The 22,415-nt window shown below is 37.7% G+C and overlaps 1 protein-coding gene across 1 annotated transcript in view; it reads left to right on the top strand.

The window, feature by feature from the left end:
- The first annotated feature begins 475 nt into the window (after window positions 1–475).
- MUSK (muscle associated receptor tyrosine kinase) overlaps window positions 476–22,415 on the top strand; it is a 329,242-nt gene continuing 307,302 nt past the window's right edge. The window contains exons 1-2 of the mRNA XM_053700005.1: window positions 476–554; window positions 1,298–1,424. Of these exons, the coding sequence (XP_053555980.1) occupies window positions 476–554; window positions 1,298–1,424 (206 nt within the window). The remainder of the gene's footprint in view (window positions 555–1,297; window positions 1,425–22,415) is intronic.

The following is a 22,415-nucleotide window of genomic DNA, read 5'->3' as shown; positions in this document are numbered from 1 at the left end:
TGGTACTGGGTGCTGTTCAGCTGTATTAGCAGTGTCCTTCAGTCTGAGCTGATTGGTAACATCCACGCGTATCGGCCTGTAAAAAGCCTTTATCAAGTAACCAAATAGCCCCCAGTGATTTTAATAAAATAAAACACAAATACTACCTTATTTACTGCACGTAATTAAACGTTGTATTCTAAAATATTTAAGCATTCAACATGCGTACGATCACTGGAAAATAGGTTTGTTGCATGTGGTTGTGCAATAAAGCTACTTTTTTTAATGTGACTTTAGTGGGAAGCTATTTTAATGATAAGTCTATCTTATTTAGGGTTTCAAGGTGTCCAATATATAACGGGGGGGGGGGGGCTAAGTGCAGTAGCGGGTGAAGCCAACTCCCTGAAATGAGTTTTTGCAGGTTGGGATGTCTGTTTTAGTGTATTTAGGACTTTACAGTAGTCCAAGGAAGTTTATTTATTTATTACAGTTCATCATGCAGCCAATGATGTTCTCAGGCAGTTGCAAACCAGGTGTACTGTTGTATATGTATTCTGTTTATATGGAAGTGCACAGTATGAGGCCCATTTATCAAGCTCCGTATGGAGCTTGTGGGTCCGTGTTTCTGGCGAGTCTTCAGACTCGCCAGAAATACCAGTTATGAAGCAGCGGTCTAAAGACTGCTGCTTCATAACCCTGTCTGTCTGCTCTGAGCAGGCGGACAGGAATCGCCACAATTCAACCTGATTGAGTATGATCGGGTTAATTGACACCTCCCTGCTGGTGGCCCATTGGCCGTGAGTCTGCAGGGGGTGGCGTTGCACCAGCAGCTCTTGTGAGCTGCTGGTGCAATGCTAAATACGGAGAGCGTATTGCTCTCCGCATTCAGTGAGGTCTTGCGGACCTGATCCGCACTGTCGTATCAGGTTCGCACGACCTATGATACATAGGCCTCTATATATCTGCCACCGCTCAGCGTTATAGAATGATATCAATAATAGTAAGATTTCAGTGTTTGGAATTACAGATAATTGATTGAGTGTGCAGTCTGAGTAGAGGCTGTACAGTTTTATTATACTTTATACTTTATTTATGAAGCACCAACATTTTTTGTAGCGCTGTCCATGGGTACAATTCATTTAAAAAATTTTTTTATTTTTTTTCTCTATTCCCAAAAGAGTTTAATTGTTAAAACAGTATATAGTTATCTTATGTGACGTCTCTTGAATCTTTCTCAAAGGCTTGAGATTGTGATGTAGTCAACAACAATAAATGTTTACATAAATAAAATCTAACAATAAGTTTTTTCTTTTACTAGCTCCCTTTATCACCACTCCCCTTGAGACACTGGATGCTTTAGTGGAAGAGGTGGCCACCTTCATGTGTGCAGTTGATTCCAATCCCGAATCAGAGGTTGCATGGACGAGGAATAACAACCCTATCAGGTATGTATATAACCTGGTAAGCAGAAAGGAGACTCATGTGTTCATTGACCACAGAAAGATCTAATAGCTACTAGAGAGATGATATGGCTACTGCTGGGTTTGGATACGGGGATGAGTCAACCATAGGACCAAGTGGATCCAATGGACCCAGGCAGCACTTGACAAAGGGCAACACTTCAGTGACTGTCAGTCTCTGTCAGACCCAGACCACTCCTGTCCTCTGTCTCTGTGGGGGAATTTGCAGGCTCCAAGCAGCATAACCTCATCATGCACAAAGACACAGAACCGATCAGGGGCAACATTCAAGGTGGGGCAAGTGCATCTCCTACCTAACTACCTTCTCACCTATTGCGCAATTGTACATAAGTATTGGTTGCATGCAGGTAGGGAGGCAGGCTTAGCAAGGTCAGCAGCCTTTTTATTAGTTTGATATGCTAATCAGTAATTATACCACAGGGGGGGGGGGGGCATCATTGCATTCTCTTACCCAGGCAGGTAAATCTTGAGCCAGCCCTGTTTGGATATTTGTAATTGTATTCAGCTTCTATTTATTTATTTATACTAACTCATCATTAGTGATAGATAAGTAAAATGCTGAGAAACTAAGCTTCAATTTCATCACACTGTGTGTGATGTGTCTAAGTACATAATCTATGCAGTCATGTTATAGCATGACTGTTATTTACTGGTTCCATGTAAAAAAAAAAAAAAAATCAAAACAAAATAATTCATTTGAAATTGATTTTGTGCAGTACATGTGATCCTTAGGTTTTTTTTGCATAAATTGTAAATATGAGCAAATATCTCCTATAGGTTTCTACGTAATGTAAATGTAATATACAGTATATACTGTATATATATATATATATATATATATATATATATATATATATATATATATATATATATATATATATATATATATATATATATATATTGCATTGATGAACATTTTCTAGATAAATTCTGTGTGACATGGAAATGGGGACACCTCATTTCACTCATATTAAAAAGACATATAAGGGTGTAGAGTTACAGTTTTGGAATAAGTATTTAAGTTTAGCACCAGGGTATAGAGTTAGATTTCAGATTTGGGCTTACAGTTATGTTTGGGGTTGGGTTTTAGGATAAGGATTAAAGAGACATGAAACCCATTTTTTTCTTACATGATTCAGATAGAGCCTATAATTTTAAATAAATTACCAGTTTACTTCAAATTCACTTCATTCTATTGATATCCTCCTTTAAAGGAGAAGCAATGCATTACTGTGAGCTAGCTGAGCACATTGGGTGAGCAAATGACAGGAGGCATATATGTGCAGCAACCAATCATCATCATCCAGCTCCCACTAGTGCTTTGCTGCCCCTGAATCTACCTAGGTATGCTTTTCTGCAAAGGATACCAAAAGAACAAAGCAAATCAGATAATAGAAGTGAACTGAAAAGTTGTTTCAAATGATATGCTCTATCTCACTGGTTTATAAACCTCTCCTCAGGTTTCCCTAACAGGCCAGATTTTGATGAAACATGAACTGGAGCACAAGTAAAATAATCAGCTGATTAATAAACATGTTTATTTTACCCGCTCTCATCCAAGGTAATCCTGAAAATCTTCCCTGTTGGGGAGGCCTGAGGGAAGGTTTAAAAACCAGTGATTTATCTGAATCATGAAAGCTTAATTTTGACTTTAAGGGATATGAAACCCAAATTTGTATCTTTTGTGATTCAGACAGAGCAAACATTTTTGAAACGTTTCCAATTTACTTCTTTTAGCAAATTTGCTTTCTTGCCATGGTATTTTTTGTAAAAAAATATATACCTAGGTAGGTGTCTAGAACACCACATGGCAGGAAATAGTACTGTCACTCTGCAAATGAATAACATTCTTGCTAAACCACTGCCAAATAGTGCTCCAGACAACTGCACGCTCCCGATCTTAAGTTCCTGCTTTTCAACCAAAGATACCAATAGAATTAAGAAAATTTGATAATAGAAGTAAATTAGAAAGTTGTTTAAAATGTTCTATCTGAATCATGGACGAAAAAATTTGGGTTTTATATCCCATTAATGGTTAAGATTAGGAGATTAGGGTTATATTTAGAGTTAGGGTTAATTGATGCTAAATAATTGATGCTAAAATAATGATTGATCATTGCATTTTAAATCAACATTTCAAAGGTGCTGATATCAAAGTCAATATTCTGCAAGAGGTGTGACTCACAGTAGTGAACACATTGGCCTCTATTTATCAACCTGTCAACTTACCTGCATTCGACGGCACCAATACGCTCGCCTAATTTCGTCTAACATCACTGCCGCAGACCTGAATACGTTCTCCAAAGTTACCAAAAAAGCTGTCAAAAAGCTGCGCACCAAGTACGGTGCAATGAGCAGCGGACTGTTGTTAACTAACAGTCATCGATCTCGCTGCTCTTTGGCTTTTTTTCAGCTTTCTTGGTACCCTGTCACTAAGCACCTACACTATACTATACTGTTTACCCCCTATACCGCCGCTCCCAGAGCCCGCCGCAACTCTAATAAATATATTAACCCCTAAACCACCGCTCCCGGACCCCACCGCAACAAAATAAATTGTTTAACCCCTAAACCGATGCTCCCGGACCCCGCAGCAACTCTAATAAATATATTAACCCCTAAACCACCACTCCCGGACCCCGCCACAACTAAATAAATTGTTTAACCCCTAAACTGCCACTCCCGGACCCCGCCACAACTCTAATAAATGTATTAACCCCTAAACTGCCGCTCACAGAGCCCACCACCACCTACATTATTCATATTAACCCCTAATCTTCCTCCCCCTATACCGCCACCACCTACATAAAGTTATTAACACCTATCCTGCTGCTCCCGGACCCCGTCGCAACTAAATAAAGTGTTTAACCCCTAAACCGCCACTCCCTGGCCCCGCCGCAACTAAATAAATTGTTTAACCCCTAAACCGCCGCTCCCGGACCCCGCCACCACCTAGATTATATTTATTAACCCCTAATCTGCCCCCCCCCATACCGCCACCGCTATATTAAATGTATTAACCCCTAAACCTAAGTCTAACACTAACCCTAACACCCACTAACTTAAATATAATTTAACTAAATAAAAATAAATTATTCCTATTTCAAACTAAATACTTACCTATAAAATAAACCCTAAGATAGCTACAATATAACTAATAGTTACATTGTAGCTATTTTAGGATTTATTTTTATTTTACAGGCAACTTTGTATTTATTTTAACTAGGTTGAATAGTTATTAAATAGTTATTAACTATTTAATAACTTCCTAGTTAAAATAAATACAAAAGTACCTGTAAAATAAAACCTAACCTAAGTTACAATTACACCTATCACTACACTATAATTAAATTAATTACCTACATTAACTACAATTAACTAAAATTAAATAAAATTATCTAAAGTACAAAGAAAAACAAACACTAAATTACAGAAAATAATAAAATAATTACAAGTTTTTTTAAACTAATTACACCTAATCTAATCCCCCTAATAAAATAAAAAAGCCCCCCCAAATAATAAAAAACCCCTACCCTTTTGCGGGGCATTGCCCCAAAGTAATCAGCTCTTTTACCTGTAATAAAAAGTACAATACCCCCCCACCAACATTAAAACCCACCACCCACACACCCAACCCTACTCTAAAACCCACCCAATCCCCCCTTAATAAAACCTAACAATAACCCCTTGAAGATCACCCTACCTTGAGAAGTCTTCACCCAACCGGGAAGAAGTCCTTCACGAAGCTGGGCGAAGTGGTCCTCCAGATGGACAGAAGTCTTCATCCAAGCCGGGCAGAAGAGGTCCTCCAGACAGGCAGAAGTCTTCATCCAGACGGCGCGGAGTGGCTCCATCTTCAAGACATCCGACGCGGAGCATCCTCTTCCAACGACATCCGACGACTGAATGACGGTTCCTTTAAATGACGTCATCCAAGATGTCGTCCCTTGAATTCCGATTGGCTGATAGAATTCTATCAGCCAATCAGAATTAAGGTAGGAAAAATCCTATTGGCTGATTGGATTAGCCAATAGGATTGAGCTCGCATTCTATTGGCTGTTCCAATCAGCCAATAGAATGCAAGCTCAATCCTATTGGCTGATTGGATTAGCCAATAGGATTGAACTTCAATCATATTGGCTGATTGCATCAGCCAATAGGATTTTTCCTACCTTAATTCCGATTGGCTGATAGAATTCTATCAGCCAATCAGAATTCAAGGGACGCCATCTTGGATGACATCATTTAAAGGAACCATCATTCAGTCGTCGGATGTCGTTGGAAGAGGATGCTCCGCGTCGGATGTCTTGAAGATGGACTCGCTCCGGGCCGGATGGATGAAGATAGAAGATGCCGCCTGGATGAAGACTTCTGCCTGTCTGGAGGACCTCTTCTGGCTGGCTTGGATGAAGACTTCTGCCCGTCTGGAGGACCACTTCGCCCGGCTTTGTGGAGGACTTCGGCCTGGTTGGGTGAAGACTTCTCAAGGTAGGGTGATCTTCATGGGGTTAGTGTTAGGTTTTATTAAGGGGGGATTGGGTGGGTTTTAGAGTAGGGTTGGGTGTGTGGGTGGTGGGTTTTAATGTTTTTTGGGGCTATTTTTTTTTACAGGTAAAAGAGCTGATTACTTTGGGGCAATGCCCCTTAAAAGGCCCTTTTAAGGGCTATTCGTAATTTAGTATAGGGTAGGGCTTTTTATTATATTGGGGGGCTTTTTTATTTTATTAGGGGGATTAGATTAGGTGTAATTAGTTTTAAAAAACTTGTAATTATTTTATTATTTTCTGTAATTTAGTGTTTGTTTGTTTATGTACTTTAGATAATTTTATTTAATTTTAGTTAATTGTAATTAATGTAGGGAATTAATTTAATTGTAGTGTAATTGTAACTTAGTAATTGTAACTTAGGTTAGGTTTTATTTTACAGGTACTTTTGTATTTATTTTAACTAGGAAGTTATTAAATAGTTAATAACTATTTAATAACTATTCTACCTAGTTAAAAGAAATACAAACTTACCTGTGAAATAAAAATAAAACCTAAGCTAGCTGCAATATAACTATTAGTTATATTGTAGCTATCTTAGGGTTTATTTTATAGGTAAGTATTTAGTTTTAAATAGGAATAATTTATTTCGATTTAGTTAAATTATATTTAAGTTAGTGGGTGTTAGCGTTAGGGTTAGACTTAGGTTTAAGGGTTAATACATTTAATATAGTGGTGGTGGTGTAGGGGGGCAGATTAGGGGTTAATAAATATAATGTAGGTGGCGGTGGGCTCCGGGAGCGGCGGTTTAGGGTTTAAAAACTTTATTGAGTTGGGGCGTGGTCCGGGAGCGGCGGTTTAGGGTTAATAAGTATAATGTAGGTAGCGGCGGTGTAGGGGGGGCAGATTAGGGGTGTTTAGACTCGGGGTACATGTTAGGGTGTTAGGTGTAGACATTACCATAGGAATCAATGGGATATCGGGCAGCAGCGAACATGAGCTCTTGCTGCTTTCCGACTCCCATTGATTCCTATGGTATCCGCGGCCTCCAGGGCGGCGGATTGAAAACCAGGTATGCTGGGCCGGAAAAGTGCAGAGCGTACCTGCTAGTTATTTGATAACTAGCAAAAGTAGTCAGATTGTGCCGAACTTGCGTTCGGAACATCTGTAGTGACGTAAGCATCGATCTGTGTCGGACTGAGTCCGGCGGATCGTATGTTACGTCACTAAATTCTACTTTTGCCGGTCTGTAGGGTTTGATAACTAAGGCGAATCAGGCTCGACACAAATACGCTGCGGAATTCCAGCGTATTTGTGGTTGACAGCTTGATAAATAGAGGCCATTGTATACAGATTACAGCTATTGCATGTGCTTGCATTTATTCACTATTACCAGTGAAGATCTTTGATGTAAAATACTGTATATACCAAAACTGTTTAATTATATTTTAATTATATTATATAATATTAAATTATATTATATACACATATAAACACATATATACACATACATTCACATATATAAACACTTTTGAGCCCTTTCCTTTCAAATACCTTGAAATATGCAATATCATTTGTTAATCATTTTTAATGTTTCAATATGTTAATAGAAATACTTGAAATTCCTATGTTCTTCACTTAGAAAAAAAGTTTTAAATATATTTAGAATATATATATATATATATATATATATGTATAAACAATATATATCTCTATATATCTTTATATCTGTATGTATTCATATAGATATATATACCATGGGGAGAAGGAGTTAGCGCAGTTGCAATATCAGAAGTCCTGAAGTTAGTGCGCCTGAGTCTTTCGCTTGCTTAACTTTCAACTTGTAATATGCACACTCATCTTGCAGGGCTGTTTTTTTACTTTAAGTGCAGTCAGAGCACAAGTAAAATTAAAAGAGTGCCACTTGTACTCTGACACAAAATGTTTAAGTAGGAGAATTAACTGGAGCTATTTTCCTTGATTTAGACCACGACATTCTACTACTACTACTGCTCAAACTAAAAAACTCAAGTGTTGGTGATCGTCTGCTAAACTGGTTTCGATCACCATATGTCTCCATTTCTGACAGCGACTCCCTCCCTCTCCCAGTCACGTGTGGTGTTCTCCAAGGTTCCATTCTCGGCCCCCTACTATTCATATTATTAATAAATGACCTGCCTAATGTCTGCAAATCCTCAACTGTACACATGTACGCATACAACACAGTAATCTATGCAAGCAAATCTGATCAACCACAGCTTGAAGCATTGCTCCAAGACCAGTTCACAAAGGTAGAAAAGTGGATCTCAAAAAACAAACTCTTCCTAAATACTGACAAAACTGTCACAATGATCTTTGGAACGGGACCTAAATTACACAAACTACAAAATTCCCATCTATGCATCAAAACAAAATCAAATTGCACACTGACTGCAGTCCAATCTTTCAAATACTTGAGTATGTTGTTAGACCCCAATCTATCTTTTGGCCTCCACATAAAAAACTTACATCTAAACTTTATCCAAAACTAGGTGCCCTGTACAGAAACAAATCCTGCCTCAGCCCTAGACTAAAGGAAAAGATTGTACAGCAAATGCTGATGCCAATCATTGATTATGGGGATGTAGTATATGCACCTGCACCGCAAACTCACCTTAATAAACGTAATACATTGTATAACTCGTTCTGCCGCTTTGTGCTACAATGTAGTTACAGGACCCACCATTGTGACATGCTAAAAGAACTAACCTGGCTGTTGCTGGAATCCAGACGCACCCTCCACCTTTCCAGCCTTGTGTTTAAGAGCTTTTCTGGGAAGCTCCCACCCTACCTGAGCAGAATGCTCTCCCCGGCTATTCCCACCTCCTATAACCTCCGATCCAGAACCAGCACATTATTTAGCTTGCCTCAATACATAAAGAAAGCAACTTGATCCTCCTTTTCCTACAGAGCACCACAATTATGGAACAACCTCCCGCACACTTTCAAACCTTCCCCATGCCTAATATCCTTTAAAAGATCCCTCTCTACATATCTCAAAACAGAATGCACCTGTCAAGGTTGATTATATATTTTATACCTGTTCTATGTTAAATATTGTTTTTTATTTTATTGTACCCTATTGTATCAAAGCAATGTTTTGTGGACCCAGGACATACTTGAAAACAAAAGAAATCTCAATGTATCCTTCCTAGTAAAATATTTTATAAATAACAAATAATAATAAATAATTAGTTATAAATATAAAATGTCTCCATTATTATGTCACCCCCTTTACCTGTAATTGATCATTTTAATATCCTAAAACTCTTCCAAAATCTCCACCCCCCCCCCCATTTCTCTGTAACTGTTGATAACTCCCTCATTACCCCAACCCCGCATGCCAGATGTCTTGGGGTCACACTTGACTTAGATCTCTCTTTCACTCCTCACATTCAGTCCTTGGCTAAATCCTGCCGCTTCCACCTTAAAAACATCTCTAAAATTAGACATTTCCTTACACATGACACAACTAAGATTTGAATCCACTCTCTGATCCTTTCCCGCTTCGACTACTGCAACTCCATCCTCTCTAGTCCAATGAATGCCTCTGAAAGGCTGATCTTCCTTACACATCGCTCTTCATCTGCTGCACCTCTCTGCCAATCCCTTCACTGGCTTCCTCTTGCCTCCAGGATTAAATACAAAATTCTCACTCTGACACACAAAGCCCTCAACTGCACTGCTCCCACCTAGATCTCAGACCTTGTCTGCAGACATCAGAAATGACGAACCCGGCTTCCTCCAATTACGGCGTTGCATCAGGCCAAGATTCCCCCGGGGGGAAGCCGTGATTGGAGGAAGCCGGGTTCATTATTTCTTTCTTTTTTTTTTTTCAAACGAGCTTTATTGAAGTGTAAAGGTTACAACAAAATGAACAAATGCAATAAAGAGATGAGACACTTTGCATCTTTGTACATAAAAGTCATACACTTCATCTTGATACAAACCTCGCACTCCGTAACACACATTGGGAGTGGGAGGAAGCAAATATAAACTTTTTGAACAATTTTAGGTTGATCATAAGATAGAGTAGTGAAAGTTGAGATTAGGGGGAATGACGGATAGAGGAGACTAGGCACAAGAAGGCCAAGGGTAAGAAGGGGGGAGAGAAGAAAAAAAAAAAAACCCGTTCAATGACTATCTAATGTATATGTACCTGAAGCCACACTACTCTCAAAACTACTTATATTGTGCCCTGCCAAATTGCTTTCATAAGCTCATACTCCTCTAGCTTGTGGTTTTTAAGGTAGAAGTATCTTTCCAGTGTTAGGACCTCCTCTACTTGTGAGTACCATTCTCCTAATGTGGGAGGGCATTGCTTTTTCCATTTTTTTGGGATCAATTTCTTAGCACTAGTGAGCATAACTAACAGTAAGGCAAGATGTGTTTTGCTTTGTGTCTTAGGGAGCGTTAAAAATAGTATAGATTCAGGCATCTTTGGAATAGGGATGTTAAGAATTTCAGTTATCCTGTCAAAGACCTCTGACCAAAAGGGCATTATGATCGGGCAGGACCACCATATGTGCAGTAGGGAACCGCCATCTCCGCAACCCCTCCAGCACATGTGGCTAACCATAGGAAATATTTTATGGAGTCTCACTGGAGTCAAGTACCACCTACCCATAAGCTTAATGTGGAGCTCCTGGATGGTCGAGGAGACTGATGACTTTTTAATCAGGTTGAAAGCTTTTATCCATGATTGCTCATCATAATCTATCCCTAAGTCCTCAGTCCACTGTGTGACATAAGTCGGGGGTGCATCTGTGCTTCGGGAGGCAGCTAGTTTATATAGAAGGGATATCAAGTGTCGTGGGAGAGACTCTCCCACACAAAGTTTCTCAAAGGAGGTAAGTGTCCTGCCTAGGTCTTGTTTGTGTCTGTGGCCAGTTATGAAGTGTATCAGTTGGTTATAGTGTAGCCATGAAGAGAAAATTTTGGGGCAAACGTCTCTAAGTGTGTTCTGTGGGATTATTTTCCCGTTTTCGACTACTCCAAAGACCGAACCCTCTTTCAGTTTATATGGTGTGAGACCCCAGTAGCCCATTTTGTGGTAAGGGATCTCAGAGTTTTCGAGTATAGGTGTGAGAGGGGAATGCCTTGAAGAAATATGAGAGGATGTTGCAATGGTAGAGTCCCAAATGTTAAGTGTCTCAACCAATAGATGGTAGTTCTTAATTATGCTGGGGCAACGAGAAGGCGGCAACCAAGCCAATGTGCTAACGTTATGTATTTTGAGGATTTGCCTGTCTATTTCAATCCAGGCTTTATGTTTTCCGTTTTGCGCCCACTCTACTATCCTCTGTAGGCCTATTGCCCTTTTGTAGAGAGAGATATCCGGAAGGCCAAGCCCACCTGTATCTCTTGGTAGATACATAGTGCGCCTAGGAATCCTAGGCTTGGTGTCAGCCCATATGTATTGTTCAATGAGTCTCTGTAATTGAGCAATGTAACCTTTAGGGAGAGTGTAGGTAAGGTCTGGAGAAGATACAGAATTCGGGGTAAGATATTCATCTTAATAACCCCTATTCTGCCAAGCCATGATATATATCTACTTTTCCAGGAGGAGAGGTCTGATACTATGTCGTTCTTAAGAGGGATGCAGTTATATTTAAATTGGTCTGCGGGGTCAGAGGTTAAAAAGACGCCCAAGTACTTCAACTTAGTCGCGGCAAGGGGGATCTGGAGTTTAAGCTGTAGATTTTGTATTATTTTGGGACATGTGTTAACATTCAAGAGTTCAGATTTGTGTAAGTTCAGAGAGAAGTTGGAGGCTTTCCTGTATTCCTTAAGGATGTCTAAAAGTGCTGGGAGGGATTCAGAAGCATTTGTTAATGTGTATAAGACGTCATCAGCATAGAGCGCTTGTTTATGCTCGGTGTCTCCTACCTTAATACCTCTAATATGTTGGGAAGTTCGCACTGTGTGGGCTAGGACCTCTATAGATAGAGCAAACAACAGGGGGGACAAAGGGCAGCCTTGTCTGGTCCCATTTCTGATATCAAAAGATTCTGATAAGGTGCCATTGATTCTTATTTTGGCATTGGGGTTGGAGTAAAGGGCGAAAACAGAGTGTACAAAGGACTTACCAAATCCCATTCATTCTAGCACCCTACGCAGGAAGACCCAACTGACCCTGTCAAAGGCCTTCTCTGCGTCTGTGGAGAAAAGCACTAACGGGAGGCCTGAAACCCTAGCATGATTGATTAGTTGTGATACTCTAATAGTGTTGTCCCTAGCTTCTCGTCCAGGGACAAAACCTACTTGATCGTTACCTATTAGGTCTGGTAAATATTTGTTTAGCCTGGTTGCTAGAATCTTTGCGAAGAGCTTCATGTCCGAATTGATAAGTGAAATTGGTCGAAAGTGGCCAGGGCTGTCTGGTGTCTTTCCCGGTTTGGGGAGAACCATTATGTGGGCCTCTAAGAGGACCCGGGACAAAGAGGGGTTTTCTCGAAGACCATTGCATAGGTCAAGGAGTGGGCCCGCTAGGGTCTCTTTGAAACGTTTGTAATAAACTGACGAAAAGCCATCAGGGCCAGGGCTCTTTCCACTTGGACAATTTTTAATGGCAGCGAAACGTTCTTCAGTGGTAATCGGGGAGTCCATGAACTCAGCGTCCTCCACAGACAGAGAGGGGAGGTCTAATTTATTAAGGTATGAATCTACAAAAGATTCATGCTGGGGTGCCTCTATTGTTTGTACGGGTTCCAAAGTTTGACCATGTATGTTGTATAAAGAATGATAATATCTATGGAACTCCAAGGCTATTTGATCGCTGCTGTGCAAAGTGTGGCCATCTGGAGATTTTATGGAGTGTATATAAGAACTAAGCTGTCTTTTTTTGAGGGTTCTGGCTAAAATACGGCCCGGTTTATTGCCGCCTTCGTAATAGTGTTGTTTCAAATGGAGTGCGGACTTTTGATGTGATTCTGTTAAATGTTTTTGGAAAGCAATTCTTGTCTCTTTTAAGAGATTGCTAGTAGTGAGACATGAGGGGTCTGTTTTGTGTTTGGCCTCCAGGGCACTGATCTTTGTTTGTAAATCGGAGTACTTGGTTCTATATTGCTTGTTAAGGAAAGCCTTGTGTTTAATCATAGCTCCTCTAATAACGCTTTTATGTGCCTCCCAGACAATGACATGTGAGGAGGGAGGATGACTGTTAATTTCAAAATATTCTTTCATGATTTTATGTATGTCGGAAAAGATTATGGGGTTGTCTAGTATAGAGTCATCCATTCTCCATGTTTTTTGTGTTATTGGTATATCAGGCCAAAGTATTGAGCAGGAGACGGGAGCATGGTCTGACCAAGTGATATGATCAATGGTAGAGTGGTGGGTGAGTGAGAGTCCACAAGAGTCTGTGTAGATGTAGTCAATCCTGGAGTAACTGTTGTGAGGGATAGAGTAAAAGGAGCAGTCCCTGGAAGTTGGGTGTAGAGTTCGCCAAATGTCGTGTAAGGTTAATTTTTTGAGTGTGTCATTTACTTGCTTGATCGTGGATATGGGGGTACAGGAGACCCCCCGGGAGGTGTCAACTGTAGGGTCAGCAACAATGTTGAAATCCCCTGCTAGATATGTAATACGCCTAGAATGTTCCAAGAGGACATCAGAAGTTTGTTTAAAAAAAAGATTCTTGATTATGATTGGGAGAGTAAATTGAGGCTAGAGTAAGATAGTGGCCGAAAAGTGTGCCCACTAAAATGAGATATCGGGTTCGTCATTTCTGATGTCTGCAGAAGCTTCCAATGGCCGGGGGAATCGCTGGAGCGGCTCCCCCGATTAAAAGATAAGTTTATGAAAAAAAGAAGTGAAACGTCAATTTTGATGAATTAAAGTGCCCTTGCTTTTAATAGGATTATTAAAAAAACGGGCACTAATTCATCAATATTGACCTTCACTTTAAACCCCATAGCATGTAAGCCTATGAGCTCAGCTGTTTGTAGTTCACATTCATAAGAACCGACTACATCAGTGCAACTCTCGGCAGGGCCCTGTAACCACTAGACCCCTGTAAATGTTATTTTGTATACCACCTATGTTCATAGCGCTGCGGAATCTGTTGGCGCTCTACAAATACTTGATAATAATAATAATAATTTACTAACTCATTTGTATCTGCCCCTGATTTTAACAGAAGGCATCTCAAATTGAGTATTCCTGGACTGTAAAACAAAGATACTTTTAAAAATGTGTATTTTATATGCAGACATTTTGCAGGCTAGTGTTTAAATGCTGATAAATACAATATTATGTATATAACACAAATATTCAAATACAGGATTATGTATATATTTCAAATATCCAAAGACAGGCAGCATAAGGTGTACCAATGGCTTCTTCTGAATATAATTTTAAATTTAATTTCTTTAACCCTTTAAATGCAATGTGTTAGCTTGCAATGCATTTCACTAAGAACGTAAGCACAAGTTAATTTAGTTCATGTGTCTTTTAAAAAAAATGCAAATGCTAGATTACAAGTGATTTCCTATTGTTAGCGAGGGTCACAAAAAGCAATATCTCACCCATGCTAACTTACGTGCATATTACAAGTTGAAAGTTAATGCATTAACTCCAGTGCAAGCAAAATTAGTGCACATCTGGTTTGTGTGAGTGGAGACCTAGCATAAAGTGTAAGAGTTCAAAAACGTGCATGTATATATATATATATATATATATATATATATATATATATATATATATAAATGATTGCATTTAGCATATCTAGGTTAGTATCCCTGCTTGCCTTTACCCAGTAAAGCTCCATATACATTGTTGCCAATGCACAAGAGGATTCTGGGTAAGATATGCAAATTAGATATGCAACATCTCAGGATTTTTGCTTCAAATACTGTGTTAACACACAGCGGTCCCCTAATAGGGTGAGTGCAGCAAATACAAAAATCACTACTAGAAAGCTGTTTCGTTCTTATTAGAACTCATTTGTAGTTGAAAGTTTTTGATTGCTGCTAGGTAAAGCTCATTCCAGGGCAAAATCAAAATTCATTAAAATTATGGTGGAGATAAAAGCATTAGATTAAAATCCTCCATATTGAAAAAGTAAATCAACAGAAATTGATGCACAGGCAATTAGCACATCTAGGCAAGTATCCCCACTTGCCTTTGCCCAGTAAAACTACATATACATTATTGCCAATATACAAGAGGATTCTGGGTAATATATACAAATTTGATATGCAACATCTCAGGCTTTTTGCTTCAAATACTGTGTTAGCACACAGCGGTCTCCTAATGGGTTGAGTGCAGCACACACAAAAATCACTACTAGACAGCTGTTTCATTCCTATTAGAACTCTTCCCTAGGGATTTTTGTATTTGCTGGCTGCACTCACCCCATTAGGGTACTGCTGTGTTTACTTCCAGAGGTGTTTGCATACGAGCAAAGCACTAAATAACATGCCCTTAACTGTTCTCCGATAAATGCATAGAAGCATGACAATGGCTGGTTTTAATGGGGCTACTGTAGAACAGTTAATATTTACCGTAATATTATTTTCCTCCTGTGCCTACAGCTCTATTTAAAGCCTTTATAACCCCTTACAATAGTTGATTAGTGAAGCTCTGCATCCTCATATTGGGTGCTGCCATCTTGGAGCTTTAATTTTCTCACACCCAGTGATAGAAGTGGTGCAAATTCACAGATGCACTAACATTGTTGACTTCTTAACTAGTTGTATTGATAACTTCAGTGTGCACAATACATAACAGGAGCAGTACATTTTTGCAGCACCTGCATTGCTCTATATTATTCCTTATTTTAAATTTGTTATTTTACTTTCAAACTCTGTAAAAAAAAAAGAAGCAAAAAAGCTACCACTCTCTATTGAACAATCTAATCCAAAGTGCAAGGGTACAGATGTCAAAAAGCTTGTTACATCACATCTCTGAAAGTACAGTGCTTCTGTCACAGGGTACAGGAATATGTGCATTCCAAGATGGCCGCACTCAGTATGAAATTATGTGTGAGCCAGCGCATAACAGCTTCTAAAAAGTTACAGTGACTGGAGAGCTAAAGTAAAGTATTAGGACTACAAGAAAAGCATACAAAACACATGTCAAACATATTAATAGAAAGTATTACCCTTATAATACACAACTGTAACACAATGCTCCCCTTTATTTATCCTAGAGAGACAAGTGACCCCTTCTTTGAAAGATAATCTTCTCTTATGGGTAACATGTTCCCTTAGAATGCTAGGGATCACTAAAAGGTTCTCCAAGCCTCTCAAGCTTCATGGGCCTCCACATCTAAACAATAAAAAAGTGTTGCTTTATGAAGATGATCAACTAGCTTCACTAAGAAGTCTCTCCAGCATCTCCAGTTTCAGCAGCCTGTCTAGCCTTACCTGCTCTTGTGTATTAGTATGCAGTTGATTCACTAGAGCTCACTCATCTATATAATCTTTATTAAATCAGCTGCATTGAATAACATAGGTGCTGATGATGCTACAGAGGCTGTGGAGCACTGGAGGCCATTGAAGTTGGAGAGGATTGAGAACATGTGACCCCTAAGAGAACATTCTTCCCTTTGAAAAAAGGGGTCACTTGTCTCTGTAGGTTAAACAGAGGGGAGCTTTGTGTTACAGTCTCGTATTATGAGTGCAATACTTTAATGTTTTACATGTGTTTTTTTGCACTTTTTTTGTAGCCCACTTTACTTCTGGTCTCAAGTTGCACTAACTTTTCTAGCACAACACATAACTTTCAACTGGTAATATGAGCAAAGTTTAGCGCGGCCTCAGTAAACATTCTCTGGTTATTTCAGTTTTTCCATTATCTTGTAATTAAGCACTAATCTCAGTGCATTCCTGCAATATAGATCGATCAATTTATAATCTAGGCCAAAATATTGTATTTTACAGTACATATAACAATCTATATACACATGCTCAATATACCCACAACCCCCAAACTCATATAAGTTTCTTATTAAGCGTATTTATTTTTTGTTGTTTATTAACAATGGTGATCGCATACAAAGCAAATATAAGGGTGTTCCATGGGAGTTTAAAGGTATATGAAACCCCTAAAAAGGTATTTTGTGATTGAGAGAGAGTAAATTTTTTAAAAAAAAGTTTCTAGCTTAATTTTATTATTAAATTGGCTTGTTCACTATGGTATTCTTTGTTGAAGAGATACCCAGGTAGGTATCTAGAGCACTGCATGGAAGGAAATAGTGCTGCTATCTAGTGATCTTGCAAATGAATAACATTCATCCAAAACTGCTGTTATATAGTCCTCCAGACACGTGCATTCTTACATCTCTTCTTGTCAGTAAAACATACCAAGAGGACAAAGAAAATTTAATAATAAAAGGAAATTCGAAAGTTGTTTAAAAGTGCATGCTTTATCTGAAACATAAAAGAAAATGTTGGGGTTTCATGTCCTTTTAATAAATATTCCATGGGAGTAACCTTTATTATAATGGGAAAAATCGCTGGGAATTTCATATGTTCTAATAAATAATATCCGCCAGCTTAGGTGAACCTTTCACATGTTCTGGTAATAAATCTACTGCATTAACATTGACACTTAGAATATGGGGTAGATTTACCAAGCAACGGATGCTGCAATCTACCCTCGAAGTTTTCGGCTCGCTGGAAACTTAAGTTAAGAAGCAGAGATTATAAGACCGCTGCTTCTTAACTCATCCGCCACCTCTGAGGTGGCGGACTGCAATCATCCTGATCCGATACGATTGGGATGATTGACACCCTCTGCTAGCGGCTGATTGGCCACAAATGTGCAGGGGGTGGCATTGCGCAAGCATTTCACAAGAATTAATTTTTCACTGTCAGCATTTAGTGATGCCGGGTGGGCATGATTCGCTGCACTGAATCATGTCCGCCCGGAATTTGTTAAATATAGCTATTTATTTAAACTCTTACTAAACAGAAACCATTTATGTACTAAATGCACAGTATATGTTGTGTAATAATGCTTTGAAAACATGCATCCTCCACATTGCTGAGATCCAAATTCACTGGTGATGTGGTTGAATTGCTGGAAAGGCAGCAAGACCTTATAAAATATCATATGGAAGGCACAATGTCCCATGCCTGGATAGCGTGGGTCAGCCCACTTTTTATAAAATTTTATTTACAAAAAATGAATTACGAGACTGACAAGACTGAAATCTGCATTTCTTGCAGATTTGATGATCCTTTGAAAATTGGCCCCTAGTGTGCTGCAGTTTATTGCCACTTTTACAGGCAATATTCTAACTAGAATATGCTACGGTATTTAGCCGTTTTATTTTTAACTTAAATAAAGTCAAAGTGTAACTGGTTACATACATTATACTGTTTGTGAAATACCCCAGTCAATAAGTATATGTTTATAAAAGTGTAGACCCAGCCAATGTACAGTTGTAGCAAGTGGTAACTAGATAAGGCAGACATTTTATTTGCTGTAAAATTTATTAAAATCCATTTTATGTTCAGCAGAGGAATTAAAAGCATCTGTGGAAAAACAAGCTTTGACATTTTACACCTTTTGTAGAATTTATTTTGATAGCTTTCATACAATGGAAAAAAATGAAATAACTTTATCAAACACATATTTGGCACTTGTCAGCCAGTAGATTTGTTTCCAGTGGTTTTATCTAAATTGTGCTTGCTTAGGACAGCTAAGCATAACATTTTCCGTTTGCACTCCTTCATCTTGTCTAAACAGTCAAATGAAATTGTCCCTTGCAGCTGAGCAATGTGTAGAAAGAGATCACTATCATATTTATTATCTTCATAAAAAATAGCTTTATCCATCTTCATATGTATGTTAGTAAAGCTTTTTACATTGGCAGTAAGCAATACAGCCTCAGAATGACAAAGAAGAAAGGTTTAATATCGTTTGGATTTTTACAATATGTGTCAACTGAGCGATTCCCTTGTCATGAGTTCATCATGTTTTTATCAAAATGTCAACAGCGATAAGTGTTGAATATCAGAGTGCTATGAATATACAGACACTTTCCTAAACCACCAATTATTATTTTTATTAGAAAAAAAATTATTGTTGGACCAAATATCCATAAATTATCTAATTTAGATTTATTTTTTTGGGAAGACTTGATGAGACGCAAAAGTACAAAATGCAAAGCCTACTAGATATAGCGGCCTTTGATACAAAATCCTGTTAATGGCCATTAAGGGCTTTATCAAAACAACTTATTTTCTTGTATCTGGATTTGGTTACATGTTGGCAAGGCCGCGCTATATCTACATGCCTCCAGAAGTGAGGCATGCAATACTAGCCCAACTTCAGCACTGTCAGCAAAGCTGCGCTAGTAAACTCTTTAATGACCGTGCAACGTACGGGGTACCTCAGTCATTAGGGGGATAAACAAACATAATAAAAATATATAGCTCAATAGTATGCAATCAAGGTTTATGTTATACAACACAGAACAGAAAAAAAGTAAACTAGAAAAATAATAAAATAAAAACAATGACACTGCCAAAATGAGTGTGAGAGAATAAAGGGAAATATATTCACTAGCATATAATATAATAACGAGGAGCCTGGACATTTTAGATCTGACATATAATGTCAAAATAATAAAATAAAGCTGCCAGATTCTAGGGGTCTCCATGAAATTACCATTGTTTGATTTCTTTAAAATTTGTAAAGTTAAAACTGGTATCACTCAAAAAAGACATTTCTAAAAAATAATCCGTTTGAATTTGACTTGGACATGTTATATGTACTCGGTTTTGTGACACATTCCTAGTTATCTGCTTAAAGGGACAGTAAAGTCAAAATTAAACTTTCATGATTCAGATAGAGCGTAAAAGAGAAAAAGACCACTTATCTTTGGCTTATGTTGCAACGCTGGTGAGGATATAGGTCCATATTACAAGTGGCGAACTATTAAGCGCTTTTCGCTCGATAACACTGCCAGAAGTAAAGATTTTACGTGCGCGGGTGGGTACGTATTACAAGTTGAAAGTAAAGCTTTTACACAGCAAAACTAGATTAGCGCTAACTGAAGGACTTCGGATATCACAACTGATCTAACTTTTTCTCCCATTAGACTTTAATTGAGAGCGCAGAAGAAGAAAAACCCTTATCACTCTCATGCTAACCCAGCAGGAGTTATTAATATTTCACATTCCAATGTTCTTCATAGGTAAGTGTTATTTTTATTTTAAATAAATATTTCTTTATATATCTGTATATATCTATACCTGTAAATCTATTCGTATAGACATATAGGTATACATATGTATTTTACATTAACATTAACAGATATATATAGAAACATATATTTAATAATAAAAATATTTTTTTATATAAGAACATTAAAATGTAAAATATGCATAACGCGCTTTGTGCTTCCCGCTTTAAGTGTAACGCAGTGTCGGGTTAGCTCACATGCAGAATTAGCTATCTTAAGGGTATTTTGTAAATATTCAATTTAAAATATTGATAACAATATTGATAATAATTATTATAGATGCTGTAAAATATACATATATATTCTATGGATTTTTTTGAATATTTAATACATCTATTATAATTATTTACATTAATTGTTAATATTTCATTTTTTTCAATATTTTAAATTTAATAAATACTTTTAAATACCTTATGAAAACTCATGTCAGGTTAGCACACATGAAGAATTAGGGTATTCCTGTTGAGTTTATGTGCAAATATATTTAATTATTTAATATAAGAATTTTTTTTCCTATATGTGAAGAACATTGGAATGTGAAATATTAACAGTAAATACAAAGTAAAAAACATTATTACATTATTATAGAAGTATTATTTAGATACACACACACGCACACATATATATTATAGCCCTTTACAATCAAACACATGGCCATATATCATATACCTTTTTATAGAGAATCGGATTCCTGAGGAGGAAAACAAAACAGAGGCTCCTCTAAGCGCAGTAACATAAAGGCAACAAGCCAACCCAAAAACACAGGTAAACCACTCACGTGCGGTGGGGAAGGCCGAGGCTTCTGAGCCGCTCAGCTGACTCAACAACTAGCTCTCCGGACAGGTGAACTCTCAGGCTGATGGACCTACTATCATCGTAGGTGATTAGAAACGATTGTCCTCCGCTAGTGCCAGGCCGTGTCTTGTAGCAAACCAATGCTCAGGATCCTTGAACCAGATCATGCTGTGAGCAGATAAAAAAAATGGTAACAAAATTACCAACAGGAACGGTAGCAATAAAACCATTTATTAGATAAAAACAAATATCATTAATATAGTGAGGCGTTTCTCAGTGAACAAAGCCATTTCCTCAGACTGTAATGATACAAGTAACTGCTACATATTTAAATAATTCTGCTCCAATAGAAACCTTATAGGTAAAATAAAAGATACAGCCCTTGTGACGTCATACAGGTAAAAAACGCCTATATGGCTTGTCAAAGGATCACAATTGATATAAAACAAGCAATTATTTTTATAATTGTAAACACACATAGCAAGTAAAAACATTTACCATGCAGCATTGCAACATTCTAACTATACAATAAGATACTATCTATATGAAAAGAACATTAAGATATCATCTATATGAAAATAGAATCTACAGCGAAATACAGAAATGCAGTTTTTTTTTTCCCCTATCAAAAACACTATCATAGTGTGTACCAAACCTATTAGGCAAACACCTGGGAAGCATTTATTTTTTTACTGGTGACACAGCATGGTTTGGATATACTGTATTGGAATAAAATGCCATCTTATTCATGCTATAATATTAGCGTGTAAATATATAAAATAGCGTGATAATATATCCTGAATAGATGGATAAAATTAAACCATATACAAATATAGTATATGAAGTGACCAAAAATAGGATTCCCTAATAAATCATATAAACATAACACAAATGACAATAAGAGTATAATGTCTCTACATATGTGTATTAGTACTCCTACAACATTTTATGTTTGATGTGAATCTTTACTCAAAAAAATAAGAATCAAAATTTAATTGTAAATAATCAAACTCATATGTTGTGATGCAGCCTATAATAATATTGTGGTGATTAGAAAGTAGCTAAATATATATTTAAATTTAGACCATAAGGCTGAAGTGTATGAAACTTATAAATCCAGAAAGTCTCCCTCTGGCACAGCCTTGTGAATCTATTATATCTATGGAAAGGTAAAATGTGTTTAATAGGAGTAATGCTAAAGCAATTAAGATCACCACCATGTTGGATATTACAATGTCGGGACACATTATAATAAAGAAAGTTAGCCTTCATATTTCTGAAAATGCTCAGACCATCTGTGGCTTAGGACACAATTCGTAGAGTCTGATTTAAATGTAGTTTTCCTGTGTGTGATACATTTAAACATCTTACAATTTTTCACTTTACACCTAACAGATCTAGTTCTGCATTTCTTGGGCCACAAAAAAACTATGATTCACA

This window comes from Bombina bombina, chromosome 2 (genome assembly GCF_027579735.1).
Source record: "Bombina bombina isolate aBomBom1 chromosome 2, aBomBom1.pri, whole genome shotgun sequence".
NCBI classification, from domain to species: Eukaryota; Metazoa; Chordata; class Amphibia; order Anura; family Bombinatoridae; genus Bombina; species Bombina bombina.
This window is presented reverse-complemented; position numbering and strand designations above follow the sequence as displayed.